Source organism: Asterias amurensis, chromosome 15, assembly GCF_032118995.1.
Source record: "Asterias amurensis chromosome 15, ASM3211899v1".
In the NCBI taxonomy this organism is placed as follows: domain Eukaryota; kingdom Metazoa; phylum Echinodermata; class Asteroidea; order Forcipulatida; family Asteriidae; genus Asterias; species Asterias amurensis.
In genome coordinates, this window is record NC_092662.1 from 14,892,202 (window position 1) to 14,912,039 (window position 19,838).

Consider the following 19,838-nt stretch of genomic DNA (forward strand, 5'->3'; position numbering starts at 1 on the left):
GGGACTCAAAGTCTGGCCGAAACCAGCGTGGTGATCACCCATTAGAACCCTTAAGGGACTTGCGGTCCCGGTCCCTCCTTTACTCTCCCACACGGTATTACTCATCCACACCTAATTTGGGGATAGACATGACGGACCCCAATCCATTACTGGTGCAAGCAGTAAAAGTCATGTCCCTCTTGGTACGGGCGGGATTCGAACCGGTGTACCAGCTCTGGATTGCACGCAATTGAACTATCCAGTGCACCGTGTCGCCACAGTGCCCGTTGGTGTTTGGAGATGATTTTAATACTACTTATATTATTTACTCATTGCGTACAAGCAAAAAAGAAAACAGACACACACGGGAATCGAACCCGGGTCTCGTGGGTCCTAGTCCAGCACGTAATTCGATAAGCTACGGTACCACATGCTTATTGGAAACAATAATAATAGTTAAAGACAATTAAGCAAACAATTGTAAACACAGCACCATAGACGGAATATATTACAGGTTCTTTTGGGATTATTAATTAAGTATTTGAAGATAGTGTTTGCGTAAGGGCATTTTTTATCATAGTAATAAGCAAATGTATCTCGGGAAAACGAATATGATTAAAAGAAACGGAAGACTGTCTCTCTGCCCTTTATTGTTTCGGTTATCAACACACGCAGTAGGCTTGTGGGTTGTGATCATTGGTCTTGGCGAAGTTGGTTCCCGGGTAAATGTTTGAACTATAACTTCTTTCTTTGCTGATAGTGATAACGCAGCTAATAAAAGCTGGACTTACCCCTTGTGATTTTTTGTTCAGTTTTGGGGCTCAAATTGGATTAAAATAATGGACTCATCCCTTGCGATTTTTTTTTTTAATGGGGCTCAAATTTGATAAAAATGGCGGACTTACCCCAGTGTGATGTTTTTCATTTTTTGACCTATTTCTGCCGTTTTTTCAATATTTGGCCTATTATTAAAAAAAAAAAAGCCTTGACGTTTTTTCAATTTTTGTCCAAATTTGAAAAAATGGCATGACTTACCGTTTTTTCAATTGTTTACCCAAATTGATAAAACGTCCAGTTCTTAACAAAAAACTCTTTTGGAAATGTATATAGTCTTTGATATAAATCTGTTTTAATTTGACCAGCAATTTATCAGTCATATTATGACAATTAATATTTTTAATTTAGATTTGATAAACACAAATGTACAGTGTGGTAAGAAAGGTTTAACCTTTCATTAAATAATTAATAAATACTGAAAACAATTGAAAAATAAATTGGTTATTTAAAATTTACTTGGTTGATCATTGTGCAATTAAAATAAATTTGAAGTCAGCTTAAAAGTTAGAAAGAATACTTCACTCCAATACATAAAATAACATAATTCACACCAATATATTATTAAGTCTGTCCCGAGCCAATATTGCTCATTAGGCCTGTGTTTATACCCGGTTTCCTTTGCATTAAAGGCAGTGGACACTATTGGTAATTCCTCAAAATAATTATTAGCATAAAGCGTTACTTAGTAACGAGTACTGGGGAGAGGTTGTTGGTATAAAACAATGTGAGAAACGGCTCCCTCTGAAGTGACGCAGTTTTCGAGAAAGAAATAATTTCCCACTAATTTGATTTCGAGACCTCAAGTTAAGAATTTGATGTCCCGAAATCAAGCATCTGAAAGCACACAACTTTTATTATTATCTCGCAACTTCGACGACCGATTGAGCTCAAATCTTCACAGGTTTGTTATTTTATGCAAATGTTGAGATAAACCAAGTGAGAAGACTGGTCTTTGACAATTACCAATAGTGTTCAGTGTCTTCAAACGACTGAGAATATTTCTACTCCCCCTGGATAGGATACCAGTCCATTGTAGGTTACTCCCCAGCTCTCACCAGTGCCCATTTATACTCCTGGGTAGAGAGAAGCAACAATGATCAAGTGCCTTTTTAAAATAATTTGGGAGGCTAATCATCCTTACCCGCAGCTAAGACCTAAATTGCGAAGGACGCGGCTACAACGTGTTCGAGAAGCAGGCATGCAAGGGGGCGCCTTTAGTAGCCAGCCTCATCAACCCATTATGACGGAGCACAGCCAGAGATCGAAAGTATTCGATTTTTTTCGAGGGAGGAAAACCGGATGGTCTAAAAAACCCTCGTGGCACAGCAGAGAACTCACATATGGCCCTAACCGGGTATCGAACCATGTTCACCTTAGTGAGAGGTGAGCGCTTTACGCACAAGCCAACTATGCAACTGACCAGGACAGGATTCGAACACACATTCTACAAATTACAGAACTCAAGTCGTAGACCGTGCACAATACTATGAATAAACTCACACACAGCAGTGAAAAGGATAAAATATAAAACAAAAAACTCCCCAAGGCATATGTTCACACAAAATTACGCAAGTAATACATAAATAATGAGAGGATACACTAACACGCCAAATATTTTGTACATAAATATATAATAAGTTAGGAATGAATAAAAAGAAGAGTTTAGCCTGCATAAGAATATTGCTTGAAATGTCACAATCTATAAATACTTTTCAAAAATATTTAATTAAATAGTACTCCAAGTATTAAATAGTATTAAATAGTATTTTTTTTATCCAGCACACTCTGCTAATAACCCCTTTTTTTGGTTAACAAAAATGTGCCCGAGTCTAGCACATTTTAATTAGACCTGTGGCCCATTAATTATATGCGCCCACTCATGCGTGGTTGCCCAGAAACTCCCTGTAGTGCATGGTGTCTGCAGTGTGGCTTTGTCATGACAGAAACTCCCTATAGTGCGTCGAATCTGCAGCATGGCTTCATGACAGAAACTCCCTGTAGTGCATGGTGTCTGCAGTGTGGCTTCGTCATGACAGAAACTCCCTGTAGTGCGTGTAATCTGCAGCATGGCTACATGTCAGAAACTCCCTGCAGTGCATGGTGTCTGCAGTGTGGCTTCGTCATGACAAAAACTCCCTATAGTGCGTGGAATCTGCAGCATGGCTACATGACAGAAACTCCCTGTAGTGCATGGTATCTGCAGCTCCGCGTCACATAACAGAACAAACAGTGCTGGATTTTTGTGACATCGTAGTGCCGGACATGGCGGCCTTTGCTGCTCGTCTCTTATTGGCTATAAAGAGGATAAACCAAAATTTACTCATTACAGAATGCTCCATTAAAGAAAGAGGTTTGACAAACACATCCTTTTTGTCTGACAACTAACACCTGTTATCTCCATGTTAATACTATTCTAACCATGTTGCCTTGGAATGGGCGAGTTGGTCTTTGAAAAGCGTTTGAAACCGTTTGTTATGAAATGCATGGTTAGAGAGAAGTAGAATATTATGATCCAAACAACCAAACAAATTTGCATAAAAATGGTACCGTTTCCCTTTTACATCGTGAACTAGCACGGCACGCCATTTTTATGAAGTCGAATTTGTGACTCCACAAAATGGTGTGCCGTGTTTCATCTCAAAATTGAGAAAGACTGAAAAGTTAGAGAGAGACTGTACTCACCTTCAACAAACACATCCCTTGAAAACACTCCACCCGATGTGAGCGAGCTGTCAACAGAAAGGAAAATGTTATTACCACATGTAAAATTTGTCAACCACCGGTTCTTTTCAGAACCACTACACTACTCAAAAGAGATTTACACACTGTGCTACCCCAAACCTCACCCGATTATGTTTCCACCATGCAGAGTTTCAAATCCTTCCGATTGATCCTACTTTGCTTTCACATCCCTTGTTCTTACATTCATTCCGTCAATATTTTATCGATATTACAGCTGTACTTACTCATCTTTTCCTGGTCTTATCTTGACTTCATACATTGCATAGACTGGTTTATGGTCGGACGTTTTGATGCTATTGCTTGCGTTGTACAATACGTTGTGTATCTGATCTGATCGTCGACTCTTACAAAGTACTCGGTCCTGAAATCAAAATAAAAAAAATCATGCTGATCAAAATTTGCATAAAGACACTGGACACTATTGGTAATTGTCAAAGACCAGTCTTCTCACTTGGTGTATCTCAACATAAGCATAAAATAACAAGCCTGTGAAAATTTAAGCTCAATTGGTCATCGAAGTTGCGAGATAATAATGAAAGAAAAAACACCCTTGTCACACGAAGTTGAGTGCTTCTAGATGGATGATTTCGAGACCTCAAATTCTAAACTTGAGGTCTCGAAATCAAATTCGTGGAAAGTTGCGTTTTTCTCGAAAACTATGTCACTTCTGAGGGAGCCGTTTCTCCAATGTTTTATACTACTATCAACTTCTCCCCATTACTCGTTACCATGTGAGGTTTTATGCTGATAGTTATTTTGAGTAATTACCGATAGCGCCCACTGCCTGTAAGCGTAAGAGTATTTCACAGGTTAGCAAGAATATTAGGCAACCAGCTTGGGCCTTTACGACAGATTTGCATTGTTTTTGTGTGCTTCTGGTTACGACCCTATGACATGGAAACTCATACAGACAGCATATAATCACTGGACCAAAGCTCTGGGCCCAATTTCATGGTTCTGCTTACCGCTGAGTTCTGCGCTTACGATATTGATTCCCCGCTTACTTGCAAGCGCCGAAATTCTGCGCTAGCCTTGTAAGCGTAGAATGCCTAGTAACGTGGAGTACGCACACGCAGACAGCAAAATTCGCTGCTAACCCGTGAAATAGGCTTGCCGTAAGCACAGAATTCCCTGCTTCAGTAAGCGCCGATTCTGTGCTTACTGTAAGCAGAGCCATGAAATTGGGCCCTGGTGTTGTCAGCTCGAGTCCTGGTCATGACACTTGTACCCTTGAGCAAAGCACTTCACCATAATTGCTTCATAAAAAGTTGGTAAAGAAACGCATTCTGCTCTACCAGCCAGGCTCCTAGTGGATGATACCCATGCCGACATCCTTACTGACTGTGAAGGGGGTAACCCTGTTCCAGCCCCAGGAGTAGATGGCTCCTAGTGGATGACACCCAAGCCTACATCCTTACTGACTGAAGGGAGTAACCCTGTTCCAGCCCCAGTAGTAGGTGGCTCCTAGTGGATGACACCCAAGCCTACATCCTTACAGACTGTGAAGGGGGTAACCCTGTTTTAGCCCCAGGAGTAGATGGCTCCTAGCGGATAACACCCAAGCCTACATCCTTACGGACTGTGAAGGGGGTAACCCTGTGAAGTGGGTACCCCTTGGCCCCGACCTTGGAGTGTAGCCTAGGCGATCTCTTATAAGAAAAGAAAAACTGTGATTGGATACAGGGTACATGACAGACCTAATACTTACTGTATAGGATGGCACTCTAGCTTTAGCTGAAGTGTCATATACATCGCCACCGATGTCGTACTTGTAGGTGGGTAGAAACTTTATCTCTCCTTCGTGGAACCCTTTAAAAACCATATCTAGAACAAACAATAGAATGGTATTGTTATTTTTGTGTCTTCTTTCTTGTCTTTTATTTATTTATTTCTTTGGTCCAGAGCTGCTAACATTAATTTTGCGTCTTCAAATTAGGGAGATTTTGTTCAACAATCGGGGAGATATTTTTTTTAATTACATTCATGTTTATAGGGACAAAGTCGGGAGTATTTTCAACAAATTTCTTCATCAGAACATAAAAAGAGCGGTTTATTTTCAGGGAACTTTCTGCAGAGTCAGGGAGATTTGGAAGCTCTGATATTTGACGTGCCAGTAAAGTAGCGTCTGTCTCCAGAAAAGATCAAAACATTACCGGTGCCAACGGCCTCCGGGTTAATGTACCAACGCTCTACCAGCTAAACTATCTATAGCCCCATGTTGGCAACTCCCTATTTTGTCAATACCTTTGTTCGGGGTGCCAGTCAGAGGCCATCGGCCATTAATAAGGAAACTTTTGAAGGGGCACCAAGGCCAAGAACGGGACACTGGGGGCCATGGTCTCAGTGAAGTTTCAGGCCTGCCATTTCTCTCTAACTTCAAGCCCTAGAGTCATTCACTGATATATCTTCAAACCATCTTACCTTTCTCCATGGCTTTCTTCAGTTGATCATGCTGCAGGAGGATTCCATAGTCATCGTTTTTCCCGTCTCGTAGTTTCCCCGCCCAGTTCTCCACCTTGGCTCTGTTCTCAACAAGACGAAAGTTAAAGTCTCCACACCAGAAGGTGCAGTCGAAACGAGTTGTGACGTCAGCTAAAAATAGATCAAAATACAATTAGGACTCAATTTCATAAAAGGTGCTTAAGCAGAAAATATTGCTCACAAGTTTTTTTGCTTAGCAGAAATGAGCAGGATACCAGTCAAAAAGTGTACATGTGACATGGAATTTTAACTGGTAACCCTTTTCTGGCAAGCATTGTATTGTTGTGCTAAGCCACTATTTGTGCTTCATTCAAAATATTTAATCTGTCTCCAAGTGGTACTCTCACCATTATCATTGGTCATTCAGGGCCTAATTTCATAAAGCCTGCAAGCATAGCAAAAAACAAGCAGAGGAAAATCTTGCTTAGCAGAAACAGGTTATCCGTCCAACATTCCATAAAGCTTACATTGTTGCGACTAGTGCTCCACAAATTTTTTTGCACAGCAATTTTTTTTACTGATTTTCCACTAATTTTTTCCATAGCAAAGAAATTTACTGATTTTCCACTTATTTTTTTGCACAGCAAAGAAATTTACTGATCTTCTGCTAAACAACTTCATAAAATTGGGTCCATTTGGTTCAGTGGCTTCAACCTCAGACTGGAGCCTCGCACATGGATACAGATCCCGCTGTTTAATGACTTGACTAAACAGCAAGTTTAATTTTGAAGACGGGATACTAGACTTACTATTCAGATTGTTATATTTCCTTGTTGGTGGAACTTTGACCGGGAGTTGAAGCTCTTTAATGATCTTCTGATAGTCAGCGATCCGCTCTTTATTCTGTTCATCCCCAGCTGTGTCAATCAGAGTAAAATAAAATTAAATTCAGTTAAATAATGTTGAACATTTATTTCCATACTCTCAACAAGACAACACAGAATCACATGGACAACTATAGTACAAGCAAAGAGTAAACTTGACCAGTGATTATGATACTGAATTTGTTTTTAATAACAATTCAATTTCAATGACAGAAAACTGTATATTTTGAAGTAAATTATTCTTTGAAAAGTGAAAAGATCTACACACAAAAGTTGCAGAAAATATAATGCACATGTTGGGGGGGGGGGGTAACCCCCCTCCCATGCTCCCTTATGTAAATACTATTTTCCCATTGTACTAAAAATACACCCCTAAAAAAACAACCCTGATAATCCCCGGAAGAACTACCAGGATTCCGAGCACACAATGAAACACCAATAGGAGAGAAACAACAATGTTTCCTAATGAGCACCAAATGTCATCGGTAATTGGCCAAAAATAGTTAATGGCCTGATGTTTAGACCCTAGCGGAGTCTTACTCGAAGGCTAATTAATGACAACGCAACACATAAACAGGTATACTGGTGTAACAGAAGCAGAAAATGGAAATACATGAAAAGAGAGAGAGAGAGGCGGAAAGCACACAGAAACAGCAAGGAATTAAGCCCTCTACTTAAATCTCTTCACTGGCTTCCCGCAAAAAAAAGAATTCTCTCTACTATCATTATCTTCAAACTGTGTAAGTTTAATGTAAATCAGTGTACATTGTGTCTTTTGTCCTACAAAAAGTACAACGACCCTTTAATCTGTGTACAGGCTTTCCCAAAATGTCATTTTTTTGCCTCAAGTGGGCTGTTTTGCTATGGATGAGGGTGCAGGGCCGAAGGATGATGGTGATGACATTAGTTACCTGCAAAATGTGAATTGATGAACAAGAACGACGTGCCGAAGAAGGTAAAGCCCAGAGCTACTGCACCCTGCAAAGAACCACAGAAGAAACAAAGGTCAACATCACGTCAAAAGCCATATTAAAGTTCAAAAGGTCAATGGCCAAGTAAAAGGTCAAGAGCCAAGTTAAAATGGACAAATAGCATTGAGCAAAATTAGTTAGCTGACTAGAGTTGACTAGACTAGAACATAGATGTCACTTCCACGATGCATGAATGGTTGCTAGCTAGTCCAACTGAATCAACCTAGCTGAGCTCTGAAGCACTGTTTCTTTGTGAATAAATTTGAACAAATGTATTAGCCATACAAAATTACTTACATAATATGCAGGTAGTGCAATAATAATTAGTTTCTTAATAACTGAAAAATTTCATTGGTAAACACCCTTTCATTTATCAGTAAAGCCCGGTTTATAACTTCCTGCGAATGCGAAGCGAATTTTGGTGACGCAACAATCAGTACGCGCTCCATTTTCCTTTGTGACGCAAAGAAATTCATATCGCATGAAGCATTCGCAGAAAGTGTCAACCGGGCTTAAACCAGTTTTGGGGGGTAATTAGAAAGGCCTACAAAAAAGTTCTTGATCATGTATCCAAAAAGTTCAAAGTTCTTGACAATGAAACTTATTAAATCATATTTTCTTATATCATACCTTGGTTTTGATCATTGAGAATACTCTTGTAGACACGGTATCTTCCTCAACAGCTGTCAAATAAAATAAGGAATTATCAAAATCAGTTATTTGAGAAAATGATAGTGGTTTAAAGACACTGGACACTATTGGTAATTTGTAAAAAATTTGAACTCAATTGGTCGTTGCGAGATAATAATGAAAGAAAAAAAAACCCTTGTCACACGAAGTTGTCTGCTTTCAGATGCTGGATTTCGAGACCTCAAATTCTAAACTTGATACCCTTGTTTTTTTTAATCCTTTATTAAAGAAGATACTTTATAACTAACATGTGAAAATTTCATTTCAAAAGGTGGTCGTGTTTTTAGACATCGCGGGAAATCCGGAGCGAATATTTCTACACAGGAAAAATGATCCCTAATAGGAATACACAATCTGAGACAGCACCCTAACGCTCGAGATTCAGATTCAAATTTTCGGGCAAAAAAATATAAGTAGGATTTGGTAATTTGCGTGGTGGAAATACGATATGGATAGGTTTGGGGTAACATGATGTAATGACTGTCTGTAATGAGTTGGGTAGTCCTGAAAAGAACTGTTGGTTTCAACTCGACGTTTCGATCAGTATGCTCTGATCGTCTTCTTGAGAAAGCACAGCTTTCCAGCTTTCTCCAGAAGACGATCAGAGCATACTGATCGAAACGTCAAATTGAAACCAACGGTTCTTTTCAGAACCACCCCAACTCATTTAGATATAGTCATTACATGGTGTTACTGCAAACTTTTTCATAAAAATAAAAAAATCTTTTTCCACAACTACGAAACTTTTAAGTTAAATATTTCTCAAAATGCTTCTACTAATTAAAACGCTGTTGTAGGCTTCTAATCCAAAGATTTCATTATTGTCATTAATTTTAAGAGTGATTACCCATTGTATACATTCCCTTCGGAAACGAAAGTATAAGTTAGTATAAAATTCAGTAATTAAACCAGTCATGAAGTGAAAAAAATTCACAAGACAATACATGGTCATCCAAAGATTTCTCACATTTTCAAAGTGAAGTTTCTTGAACTAAAACCTGTAAGATGTTTGGTATACCTGAGCAGAACCAGATGAGGTCCCGTCTGATGAAGATAAGAAGTCGTAAGACGCCGTACGTCGCTGATTGAAGAAGAACATGAGATGGACCCAGCGTCTCTTGTAGACGCACCTCCCACTCTTGGCTAAGTATCAAATGAGAATCATGAAATATGTCAAAATAGATTGAGTTTGTATTCGTTTGTTTGTTTAATTAAAGGTTCTCCCCATCAAGGGGACTTGACAAACTCCAACAAGGGGATACAGCCAATCTCTCTCATACAAACACTAGTTTATGTCTATGAAATTTACATTCAAGAAATTGGGTTTAAGTAACTAGACGACAATACTTGTTCTAGTGCTTGTTAAATCAGCGGTTAGCTTAGTAGCATTCAAATCCACAACCTTGTGATTGCAAGTCAAGCAATATAACCACTGGACCACGGTGACTTGCAATCAACTGTTACTATTATCGCAATGCTGAATTGACTGGGCTAGTCTAGCATCGAAATAGCCACCTGGGGCTTGGTATAAAAAGCCGATAAGACGATAACGTGATCACATTACTGATAAAAAAAAATGAAAACTAATTAGTTCAACAGATAACAAGAATTTCACTACCCCCCCCCCCCCAAACAAAAATAAAAATAAATAAAAATTATAATGATAATAATACCGGCATGGATGCTTAATTTTTTAAAGGGCAAGGGGCATCAACAATTTTCTCCTTGGTAAAGGGCACCCTATGAGGAAATTGTAAATTTCTACTGGAGCATTTCAAGGGCACCACGGCAATGATTGGGAGGCATCGAGGCAACCGCCTTCGTTGCCTCCGTGCAGTATCAGGTTTGTGATACCATAGGGTCATTTTGGTTGGTAAGCAATTTGCAACAGCTCCGCCTAATTTTATTTTCTCATATAATAATAACAGAAGACCCCCCTCAAAAAAAAACACCATTTGGCTTTTGATTTGAATGGCTATATAGATACAAGTATTTTGTAGACATTTATTCATTCATGAAAAATAAATGGATTTACTGTAAAAGACTAACAACAGTCAATGCATTGGGTTTCAATTTGACTCAATCCAAGGACGTCTGAGTAAGGATCACGATCTCTGACAAAAATACATCACAGGGCAATTGGTAAAGGTCAACATATCTTCAGAAGCCTTTCACCATGTTCTGAACCACTGTAAGTCGTTAGTCTTTGTTTTCAAAGTCTGACAGAAATTGTCCACATCTGGTGGCTGACAATTACATGTACAAATCTGTTGCTTAGTTACGGTTGCTAGGAGTTGTAATATATTGGTTATACTCAGAAATGTTATGGGTTTGTCTGCACCATAAATAACTTCTAATCGCTTAAGTCGCTACGTTGGGCGGAGAAATTACATGTAGGGATAATAGTCTTATTTTTTCAATTCTTGTCAGAGTCAATTTTAAAGGAAATCAAACTATAAAGTCAGGGTATACTTTTGGTAATATTGGCAAAGACCAGTGTCCTCACATAGAAAAACCCAACTCAAAACAAAAAAACATTTAGGCTCAATTTGTCATCCAAAGTTGCTGAAAAATAATGAAAGAAAATACATCCTTGATCCATAAAATTGTGTACTTTCAAATTCCTTTCAGAATTCCTTTCAGAAAGGAAGCCTTTCTCTGATTCAAATTTATTGGTGAAAAAAACCTCTTTCTCTAAAACCACATTACTCCAAAGTGGGTCGCTTCCTTTTCTGATTGGACTCCTAAACTTTGGAACGCTTTACCTATCATCAGATGCTGTAGTTCTCTTCCAGTGTTTAAAAACTTGCTGAAAACTCATTTATTTAACACTTAGCTCATTACATGTCTTGACTTAGATTATTCATTGTATAATTTGTTACTGTATTCTATATTTGTTTTTTTGTTCTGCGCCTCGGAATAGGGTCTTGTACACTAGATAGATGGCGCATTATAAATGCATCGTTATTATTTTTATTATTATTTATGTTTCATAGTGCATGTATATATCAACAGCTCTCAAGCGCTCTTTACTGAGTAAATTTGTTTCACGGTCATTAATTTGTGGAATACCAAAAGAACACCCTGCCATTAAATTTTAAAAAAAGGAGAGCAAATTATTTAGTCTTACCCATCGGATCCCGATTCTTGAGTCCCAATCACATAAATGTCTTGAACTAAAACACAGTCCTCTGGTAGGAGTAACTCCTCTAAGTTCTCCGGTAAAACCTGAAACAAAAATATATGTTATGAATGTTTAGAATAAACTCAGCTTTCGATAGTTTAAAGCATTCTGAGAAATACTTCACTTTAAAGGCAGTGAACACTACTGGTAATTGTCAAAGACCAGTCTTCTCACTCAGTGTATCTCAACATATGCATAAAATAACAAACCTGTGAAAATTTGAGCTCAATTGGACATCAGAGTTGCGAGATAATAATGAAAGAAAAAAAACCCTTGTCACACGAAGTTGTGTGCTTTTAGATGCTTGATTTCGAGACCTCAAACTCTAAATCTGCAAGGTCTCGAAATCAAATTCGTGGAAAATTACTTCTTTCTTGAAAACTACTCAACTTCAGAGGGAACCGTTTCTCACAATGTTTTATACTATCAACCTCTCCCCATTACTCGTTACCAAGTAAGGTTTTATGCTAATAATTATTTTGAGTAATTACCAATAGTGTCCACTGCACTGTAATTGGTAATTACTCAAAATACCTGTTGCATAAAAACTTACTTGGTAACAAGCAATGGAGAACTGTTGATAGTATAAAACATTGTGAGAAACGGCTCCCTCTGAAGTAACGTAGTTTTCAAGAAAGAAGTAATTTTCAACTAAAATATTTGAATTTGATTTTGAGACCTCAGAATTAGATTTTGAGTTGAGGTCCCGAAATCAAGCATCTGAAAGCACACAACTTCGTGTGACAAGGGTGTTTTACTTCCAATATTATCTCGCAACTTTGATGACTAATTGAGTTCAAATTTTCAATATAACAGTTTCAATGAATTGGATTTCTCAGAACCAATGGGGGAAATAGTTTAAGTCAGAGAATAGACTCTAAAGTGTAGATTCGTGAATACAATGTACTCGCCTTGGGCTCGTACACTCCATTCACGAATCTACACTTTCTAATCCATTCTTTTTAACGGAACATACTGTTTCCCAAATTAAATACAATGCATTCTATTGAACCCACTCTATCAGTGCTTTATGCTCTTTTGTAAAAAATATTGTCAATAAGTGCAGGGCTGTATGCTTCGTTTTTGAAATGGCAAGGGCACCAAGGCATTTTCTCTTTAGCAAAGGGTACCCTATGAGGAAATTGTAAATTTCTACTTGTGCATTTTAAGGGCACCAAGGCAATGGCAAGGGGCAACGGAGGCAATCGCCTCCGTTGCCTCCGTGAAGTATCAGGCCTGAAGTGTCACGATCATATCCAAACTGCGAGTCATGATCGTCATGACAACACAGAGTACATTGCAATTGACATCCGACCTTCTGATGCATCTATTGTATTGATTACAATGGACGTATGGTGATGTATTGTAAGCAATTATAACTGCTGTCGTTTATATCAACAAGATATTAAATGTACTCAAGTCGTATTCTGCCGTGGCAGTACTAAAAGCACATCTCTCTATTCAGAATCTGTAATTAAATTACTGCATTATGTTTTATACACTACTGTATGGGATCAGCATTATGTCCATTTGTCTAGGACTCTTGGGGTTACAATAAAATAAATTGACAAAATGATCAAACATTAGAAGGAAGGAAAAATAGATAGGCTTTGAGGCATTGCATGGTGAGGTATCAATATATATTTGGTTTGCGTTAACACCATGTGTGTATCTACTTGCCAGGTAGAGTTTGTTCTTAGAGAACTGTCTTGCTTAATTCTACTACCGCAGAGTAGATTCTTCGGGTGTTCGGGAGACTTTTCTCAGTTCTGAAAAAAACTGTCCCGCTTATTAACTATTACCTGGCAGAGGTATAGAAATTAGCTGGGACTATTACTTTAGCTTAAATAGGATAGTAATAACTGTACTACCGCGGAGCCGGTCTTGACGTATGCTTTTTCATGTGTTGTTTAAACGTGTTACTTTGGGTTAATTTTTTCATAGTTGTTCATAATCTTAAAGCAGGGCATACTTCCAATACTTTGGCAATTTTCAATGACCAGTATCCTCACTTAGTTTCTAACAGTGTTGTATAAAATCAACAGCTCTCCAGGGCACTTTTCCAAGTCAGTTTTAATGGTCATTCATAAATACCTCAGACAGTTTCGCTATTCCTATTTGGTGGAGAGCGCGTCACGTGGGGGTGTTTAAACCTTCGATAATGACCAGGGTTTATAACCAGTTGTGAGCGGATACTCCGCATTAAAATGCATTAAAAGTTCTATATTGTGAAAGTGCATGAAAAAAAGATTTGAGAAAACACAAAAAAACAAACCTAGAACAAATTCCCAACAAATAAAGGCAGAAATGCCATCCTAACTAAATGATGGCTTATTATTTTGTTTGGCTATATAATAACAGTATAAGCTCCAAGCTCCATAATTTGCACGAATAAACTTTCCTAAAACTTATCTGTTTTGATGAAACTTTTAAAAGTACGAAAATTTACTATTTTTTTTACCTTTCCTTCACACATATTCCAAGTTGTGATGAAGATTTTCACTTTCCTATCCGGGAAGAATCGTTCCAATTCCTCCTTACTCATCAACGATCCTGAGGTACTGGCTCCTCCGCTTAAATAACTCCTATAAAATAGTCAAAGAAAAACATTTTACTAAAAAGGTTTGAACAGAGAAAAAATGTAATGATATGGCCTTTTTGAGGTATGGCGGACACTATAGTAGTCCACTGTTTGGTGATGAAACTACTCGTTCGATGACTCCTCAAAGATAGTTTAAGTTTGCAACCGGTCTGTAGTTTTCGACTTGTCCAGGTTTGATTTCTTGATGAGCGGCCTGATGTAGGAAACTTTGAGGCTATTGGGGAAACAACCGGAACTGAGAGCTTGTATAGCATTGTGTCCGCCATATCTCAAAAAGGCTTATGGGTGCAATCCAACACGAGTAATATGCCTGTTGATTTTGTTCACAGGACTTGGGGGAAAGTACAGAGAAAACAGGGATTCACACACGTCAAATTGTTGTTGTGGGGTTAAACCAAATAATGTTTTTAATGCATATTTAACATCTAGTGATTTATCATCTCATATCATAGCCTTTAGTCAAGGCGCACGCCGCACACCGGATGGCACGCACAACCCCAAAAATGTAACGCACGAAAAAAAGACTATCGCCGCGAAGCGCCTTTACCAACTGGTTTTGGGGCCTTATGTTTTTTTAAAAATTTGCCAACAATTTTGGTGGGAGAAAATGTAATGCATAATGCATTACATGCGTGGTGAGTTGCGTGATGAGTTGCTGAGTCAGTGAGTTGAGTTGCGTGGTGAGTTGCTGGCCAATAAGAAGCCACAATTACTTGCATGACGTCACAAGAACGTTCGATGCAAATTCGTTACATTTTCTCCCACCAAAATCATTGGTAAATGTAAAGAAAAACATAAGGCCCCCAAAACGAGTTGGTAAAGGCGCTTCGCGGCTTCTACGCTCGCGGTGATAGTCTTTTTTCGTGCGCTACATTTTTGGGGCTGTGCGTGCCATCCGGTGTGCCGCGTGCGCCTTGACTAAAGGCTACTCACATCACTGCTTAATTAACACACGGAGAGTCAAGGGAGATTTTTTTCTGATAGGGTTTGCCCTTGGTATTTTTCAGAGACTAGCCAGTAGGACCAATTAGCTTGACATTTCGCTGGTCCACAAGCTTTTACACTGGTCTGTATTTTGGGATTTTCTTTCAACTTAAATACCAGGGGACTAGGCCTAAGTGATTTGAATTTGTTTTTCCCCCAATCAGTGGATTACGTGCGTGCAGCAGTGGCAAGCAATCCATTTGCCAGCCTGACTAGTTGGCAAAATTCTAACTGGTCCTTGGGCATTTTAACTGACATTTTGCCAGCGGACCACTGCAGCGGAGATTGCTGTACTCCTAGTATAATTTTCTTTTGAGGCCTGTCACTTTACCACAAACAAAACCTCATTATTCAGGACTCAACTATAGAAAATAAGAAACTGCTTACTTGTGTCTGGCACTTCTCGTTGTAATCGTCGATAGCGCACCCGTCGACATGAAGGAGCGATTCGTATCTGAAAACATGGAGTTACTTCCGAAAGTTGGCTCAGACATGGCAACTGAGTTATCAACGTCGTCCCGGTAGGATTTCTTTGATATCGAGACAAGCGATGATGATTGGGGAGATGGTTCAACAATTAGAGGCGTTGGACGATCGTTCGCTAACTTTGCAGTCTGGTCAACAGATTCTAGATCAGTCGTTAAAGTTGTCTCCTTATTGAATACACTATCGTCTTGGATCACCGTACTTGAAACGTTCTTGTTTAGAGACTGGTTGTAGTTCAACAACGTTTCGTCTTCACTAAGTTGATTCAACTCTGCCGCGAATTCCTCCGATGTTAATTTTTTCATAGTCGTCTCTTCGGCTTGTAAAGTCGTTGGCATGATCACCTCCTCTACTTGTTTATTGGCGAAGGTGCTAACAACAATATCCTCGTCGTCATCTGAACTTGGTATCGTTGACTTAAGATTCATTTCAGAGTTTGTCTTCGTTGGTGTCGAGGCCGAGATTGGCGACGTTAACTTAGATACGTCGGTGAGGGAACTTATGCTACTACTCGATATTTCCACAGAGTCACTTTGTCCGTCCGCTGAGATTCTTGTCAGAGACTCGACACCGTATGTTGCGTTCAGTTTGGTTTCGTGGACGTTTCTCTTTGCGCTGTTGTCTGGGATAACAAGATCATCCGAGTCCGAACCGGTGTCAATGTCTTCAGATATTTCTTCTGAGATCTCGTCAGACGGTTTACTCGACAATACATTCTCACCACTCTCTGGATTGATTTCTGTTGATTTCTCAACTGACGTTTGATTATTTCTCCACTGTCCGATACTTGTCCTTTCATTTTGTTCCATATTCACTGGCGGTAACGATGACACCTGCTCCGTAGATGTCAAAACGGGGTCCAAATTTCTGTAATTAAACTCCTGTTCTTTGGCTTTATGCTCACTACTCTCGGACGGTTCCATCTCCCTCTTAGATAAGCGCATTTCCGCCGCGTTATATCCCATCAAACTCTCGTCATGAAATTTGCGCGGTCTCACTTTCGGTGATGGGAATCGTTGCGCCTTGAGGGCGCTACTGCTATCCTGCCCGTCTTCCGGAGTTGCCTCTGTGTTTCCATTCTTGTAGGAAATGCTATTCACTCCATTAAGGGGTGGGGCTCCGGATAGTCTTCCAAAAGGTGAAGGGTGACTTCCAAATTCACTTTGGTTATGCTTTGCTCGGACTTCGGCCCCAACCTCCACACCTCCGTTTCCTTCTTGAGGCCTGAAACGACGAGGTTTGATACGAGGGGAGGGCGATGGTTTCTTGTTAAGTAAATCACGATCTCTCGTGAGAATTGATGAGATTTCGTCTTGTCCATCTTGGAGTCTTTGTGAAGTTTTTTCACGGCTTTGGTCGAGAGTCTCTTTCGCTTGCCCATTGATTTGTTTGATTGGTTTGAATTCCGTCAGATCCTTTGGTATTTCATCGATGGGCGGGGTAGAAGAAAGTCCATCAAGGTGTTGATGAATATCTGTAGGCTTCTTCAATTTTCTGCTCAAAAACACAAAAAACCAAAAACAGTTATTTCTTGGTTTTTCTATGAAGGCATTATTTTCGATGAAATAGGAAATAGAATTAGCTGTTGCAAACTGTTTAACAGCCAAAAGGAACATGGTATAATAGTAAAAATAGTTAATGGCCCGACGTTTCAACCTTTCTAGAACTGACATTTCAAATTGGTTGAAAAGTCAGACCATCTATAAAGGTTTTAAGAATTATCTTAACTATTATCCGGTATCTGTAACTAATGATGATTTTGACAATTTAAAAATTCTGACAACAAACTTGCCAGTGGTCATTTTAACATTGAACGGTATCTCAGTATCTTATCTGAGAAGTGCCAATTTATTTTTCCTTATAATGAAAAATGAATTGTGTTGCCAAGTACATATTCTTCGCTTTTAAGTTAAAGGAAATCCAACGTATAAGTTTATATTTGTAATAAGCTAATCTCTCCTTTTTTGCTGTATTGTAAGGTTTAAATGTTGTTATTGTTGTAACCTTTCCCCAGAGTATGGGGTTCGTTCAGTTTTTGGAACAAAATCAATACAATACAACACAGTTAATAAATGAATAAGATGTTTACTTTAAGCGACTTAGCGTGCTTGATTTCTTCTTCCTTGTCTGGTGCCCTCCTAAGACATCATCCAAAGAACTCTGAGAGCTGGTGGATCGTGCCGATAAAATATTAGTCTCTTGCTCAAGACTGGAGAGGGAGTCTACACCTAGCAACGCATCAAAATCAGTGGCCATTGTGGGGGATTGGACTCAGAATGCCATTCTGTGGAATGAAAACCAAATATTGTATTTGTCAGTAATTCATGCAAGACAATGATGTGATTCAAAATGTCACTGGCTAAATTAACATAAATGACTATGACAAATGAGACGACATCTCAATATCATTTGTGAAAATTACAAATCCTTCATTGACCTTCTCTTATCACAATTCCCAGCGGGCTGTTGTTTCTCAATAGACCGATCCAGTAGGCTCCGCCCACGACGCACATGTGAGCAACGACACGTGGGGCTCTCCAATGCCTTTCTGCACAACTCTGCCACGGGCGCCAAGATATGCGCACGCATGTCGGACCTTCATTTTGTTGTGATTGGTCAATATGCAATGGGGCGGAGCTTCTTAGTGGATCGGTCTATTGTCGAAAGGCAATTAGGAAGGATAAAAAGGGGGTGCCATAAAAAGGGGCTTAAAGGGGCCCGATAAAAAACAGCCAGCTGGGAATCGTGATAAGTTCTAAACACTGACTACTGAGTTACACACTTTCGTGGTCCAGTGGTTAAGACTGCAACCAACCAAGTGCAAGACTTGCAAATTACAAGGTTGTAAGGTTCGAATCCTACCTTGAAGCTAATCGCTGATTTCACATACATTGACTAGATTATTGTCGTCTAGTTTCTGAATCACAATTTCATGATTGTGCAATTCATTTGTGCAACTGCAGTCAAACTAAATGCAAGTTTTATAATTTAATATAAATTGTACTTTTTTTACAATAAAATAAAAAGTGTGATCATCAACAATAATGAGCAATGTCGGTCATGTCTGTCAGTCACTACACAAACATGACATGCATGACAACTGTGTTACTGCAGTGTTTATATTTTTTTTTACATTATAGTCATTACGTCTGTTACTTTTTAATAATACTAATACTATTACTAATACAGTGTTACACTCATGCTAGGCCTAATGCTTACAGTTACACTTTACATTTACAGTTACAGTACACCACAGATTCACACTCAGTCAGTGTCATTCTCAACAAAAAGTCACAACAAATTCACTTTTGACTTACAATTTACATATTAATCACTACAAATTAATCATGTTTGGTACAATTCAAATAAATGTACACGGTCCATGAACCGGACATCCACAGCCAGACGGCACTGGATTTCTACTGTACTGAGTGAAACCTCAATGCGTTTTTGGTTTTTTAACGTTGCGTCTCGAGTGACTGAAACATTAATTAATAATGATGAAAAAAGCTAGGGAGGCAGAAAAAACATGGTTTGAAAACTACATTTCAAAAGCTGTCAACACAAGTGTAGGCTTTGGAAAACATACTTACATATCAATGATGATTATGCTGAAACAAAAAACCGTCAGTTCCAGTTGCATTTCTAAACATTTGAGTGACAGCTTCCCACACAAACACGCAGCAACGATAAACACCAGACAGCAACCAAACCGCGGAATCACTATTTCAACATTTTTACGTAGGGACCAACTCGACTGAAGATAGATAGTCTTGGCCCAAAACGTCAGTGATCGATGGTGGATTTTGTTATGTTACGCCTTTGGTAAATCGTTCTAGAGCGCCCTCTTACAGCATGATTTAACAATATTGACGTCTTGGGTTAAGACTAGACTGAAGACGACCCGAACAATAGCTAACTCGACCATTAACAAGTCGGCCAAAGAACCAACTCGACCTCAGTGGCGACATGACTATTGCATGCTAAATACAGCAGATCCACTCGACCAACGGCAAGCTCGACCTTTCGTGACCATCGATATTGGCACGTTTAAAACG

The 19,838-nt window shown here is 39.1% G+C and overlaps 1 protein-coding gene across 1 annotated transcript; it reads right to left on the minus strand.

The window, feature by feature from the left end:
• Positions 1–1,096: 1,096 nt before the first annotated feature.
• LOC139948302 (uncharacterized) lies at positions 1,097–19,551 on the minus strand. Its single transcript, XM_071946414.1, has 14 exons — positions 19,374–19,551; positions 17,870–18,064; positions 15,682–17,274; positions 14,170–14,293; positions 11,655–11,752; positions 9,543–9,667; positions 8,465–8,517; positions 7,775–7,841; positions 6,789–6,896; positions 5,980–6,150; positions 5,267–5,382; positions 3,783–3,919; positions 3,499–3,545; positions 1,097–3,109 (listed from the first exon to the last, which is right to left on the minus strand). Exons 2-14 carry the CDS (start codon positions 18,034–18,036, stop codon positions 3,027–3,029), a joined length of 2,889 nt encoding a protein of 962 aa, XP_071802515.1. The 5' UTR covers positions 18,037–18,064; positions 19,374–19,551; the 3' UTR covers positions 1,097–3,026.
• Positions 19,552–19,838: the final 287 nt, after the last annotated feature.

Bases quoted from the DNA above. Each gene is read 5' to 3' on its own strand.
- LOC139948302 (XM_071946414.1), bottom strand. From the start codon at position 18,036: ATGGCCACTGATTTTGATGCGTTGCTAGGTGTAGACTCCCTCTCCAGT. The intron at 14,294-15,681 runs GTAAGCAGTTTC...ACTATTTTATAG, and splicing joins ACGAGAAGTGCCAGACACAA to GAGTTATTTAAGCGGAGGAG. The intron at 11,753-14,169 runs GTAAAAAAAATA...TTTTTGTTTCAG, and splicing joins GGAATATGTGTGAAGGAAAG to GTTTTACCGGAGAACTTAGA.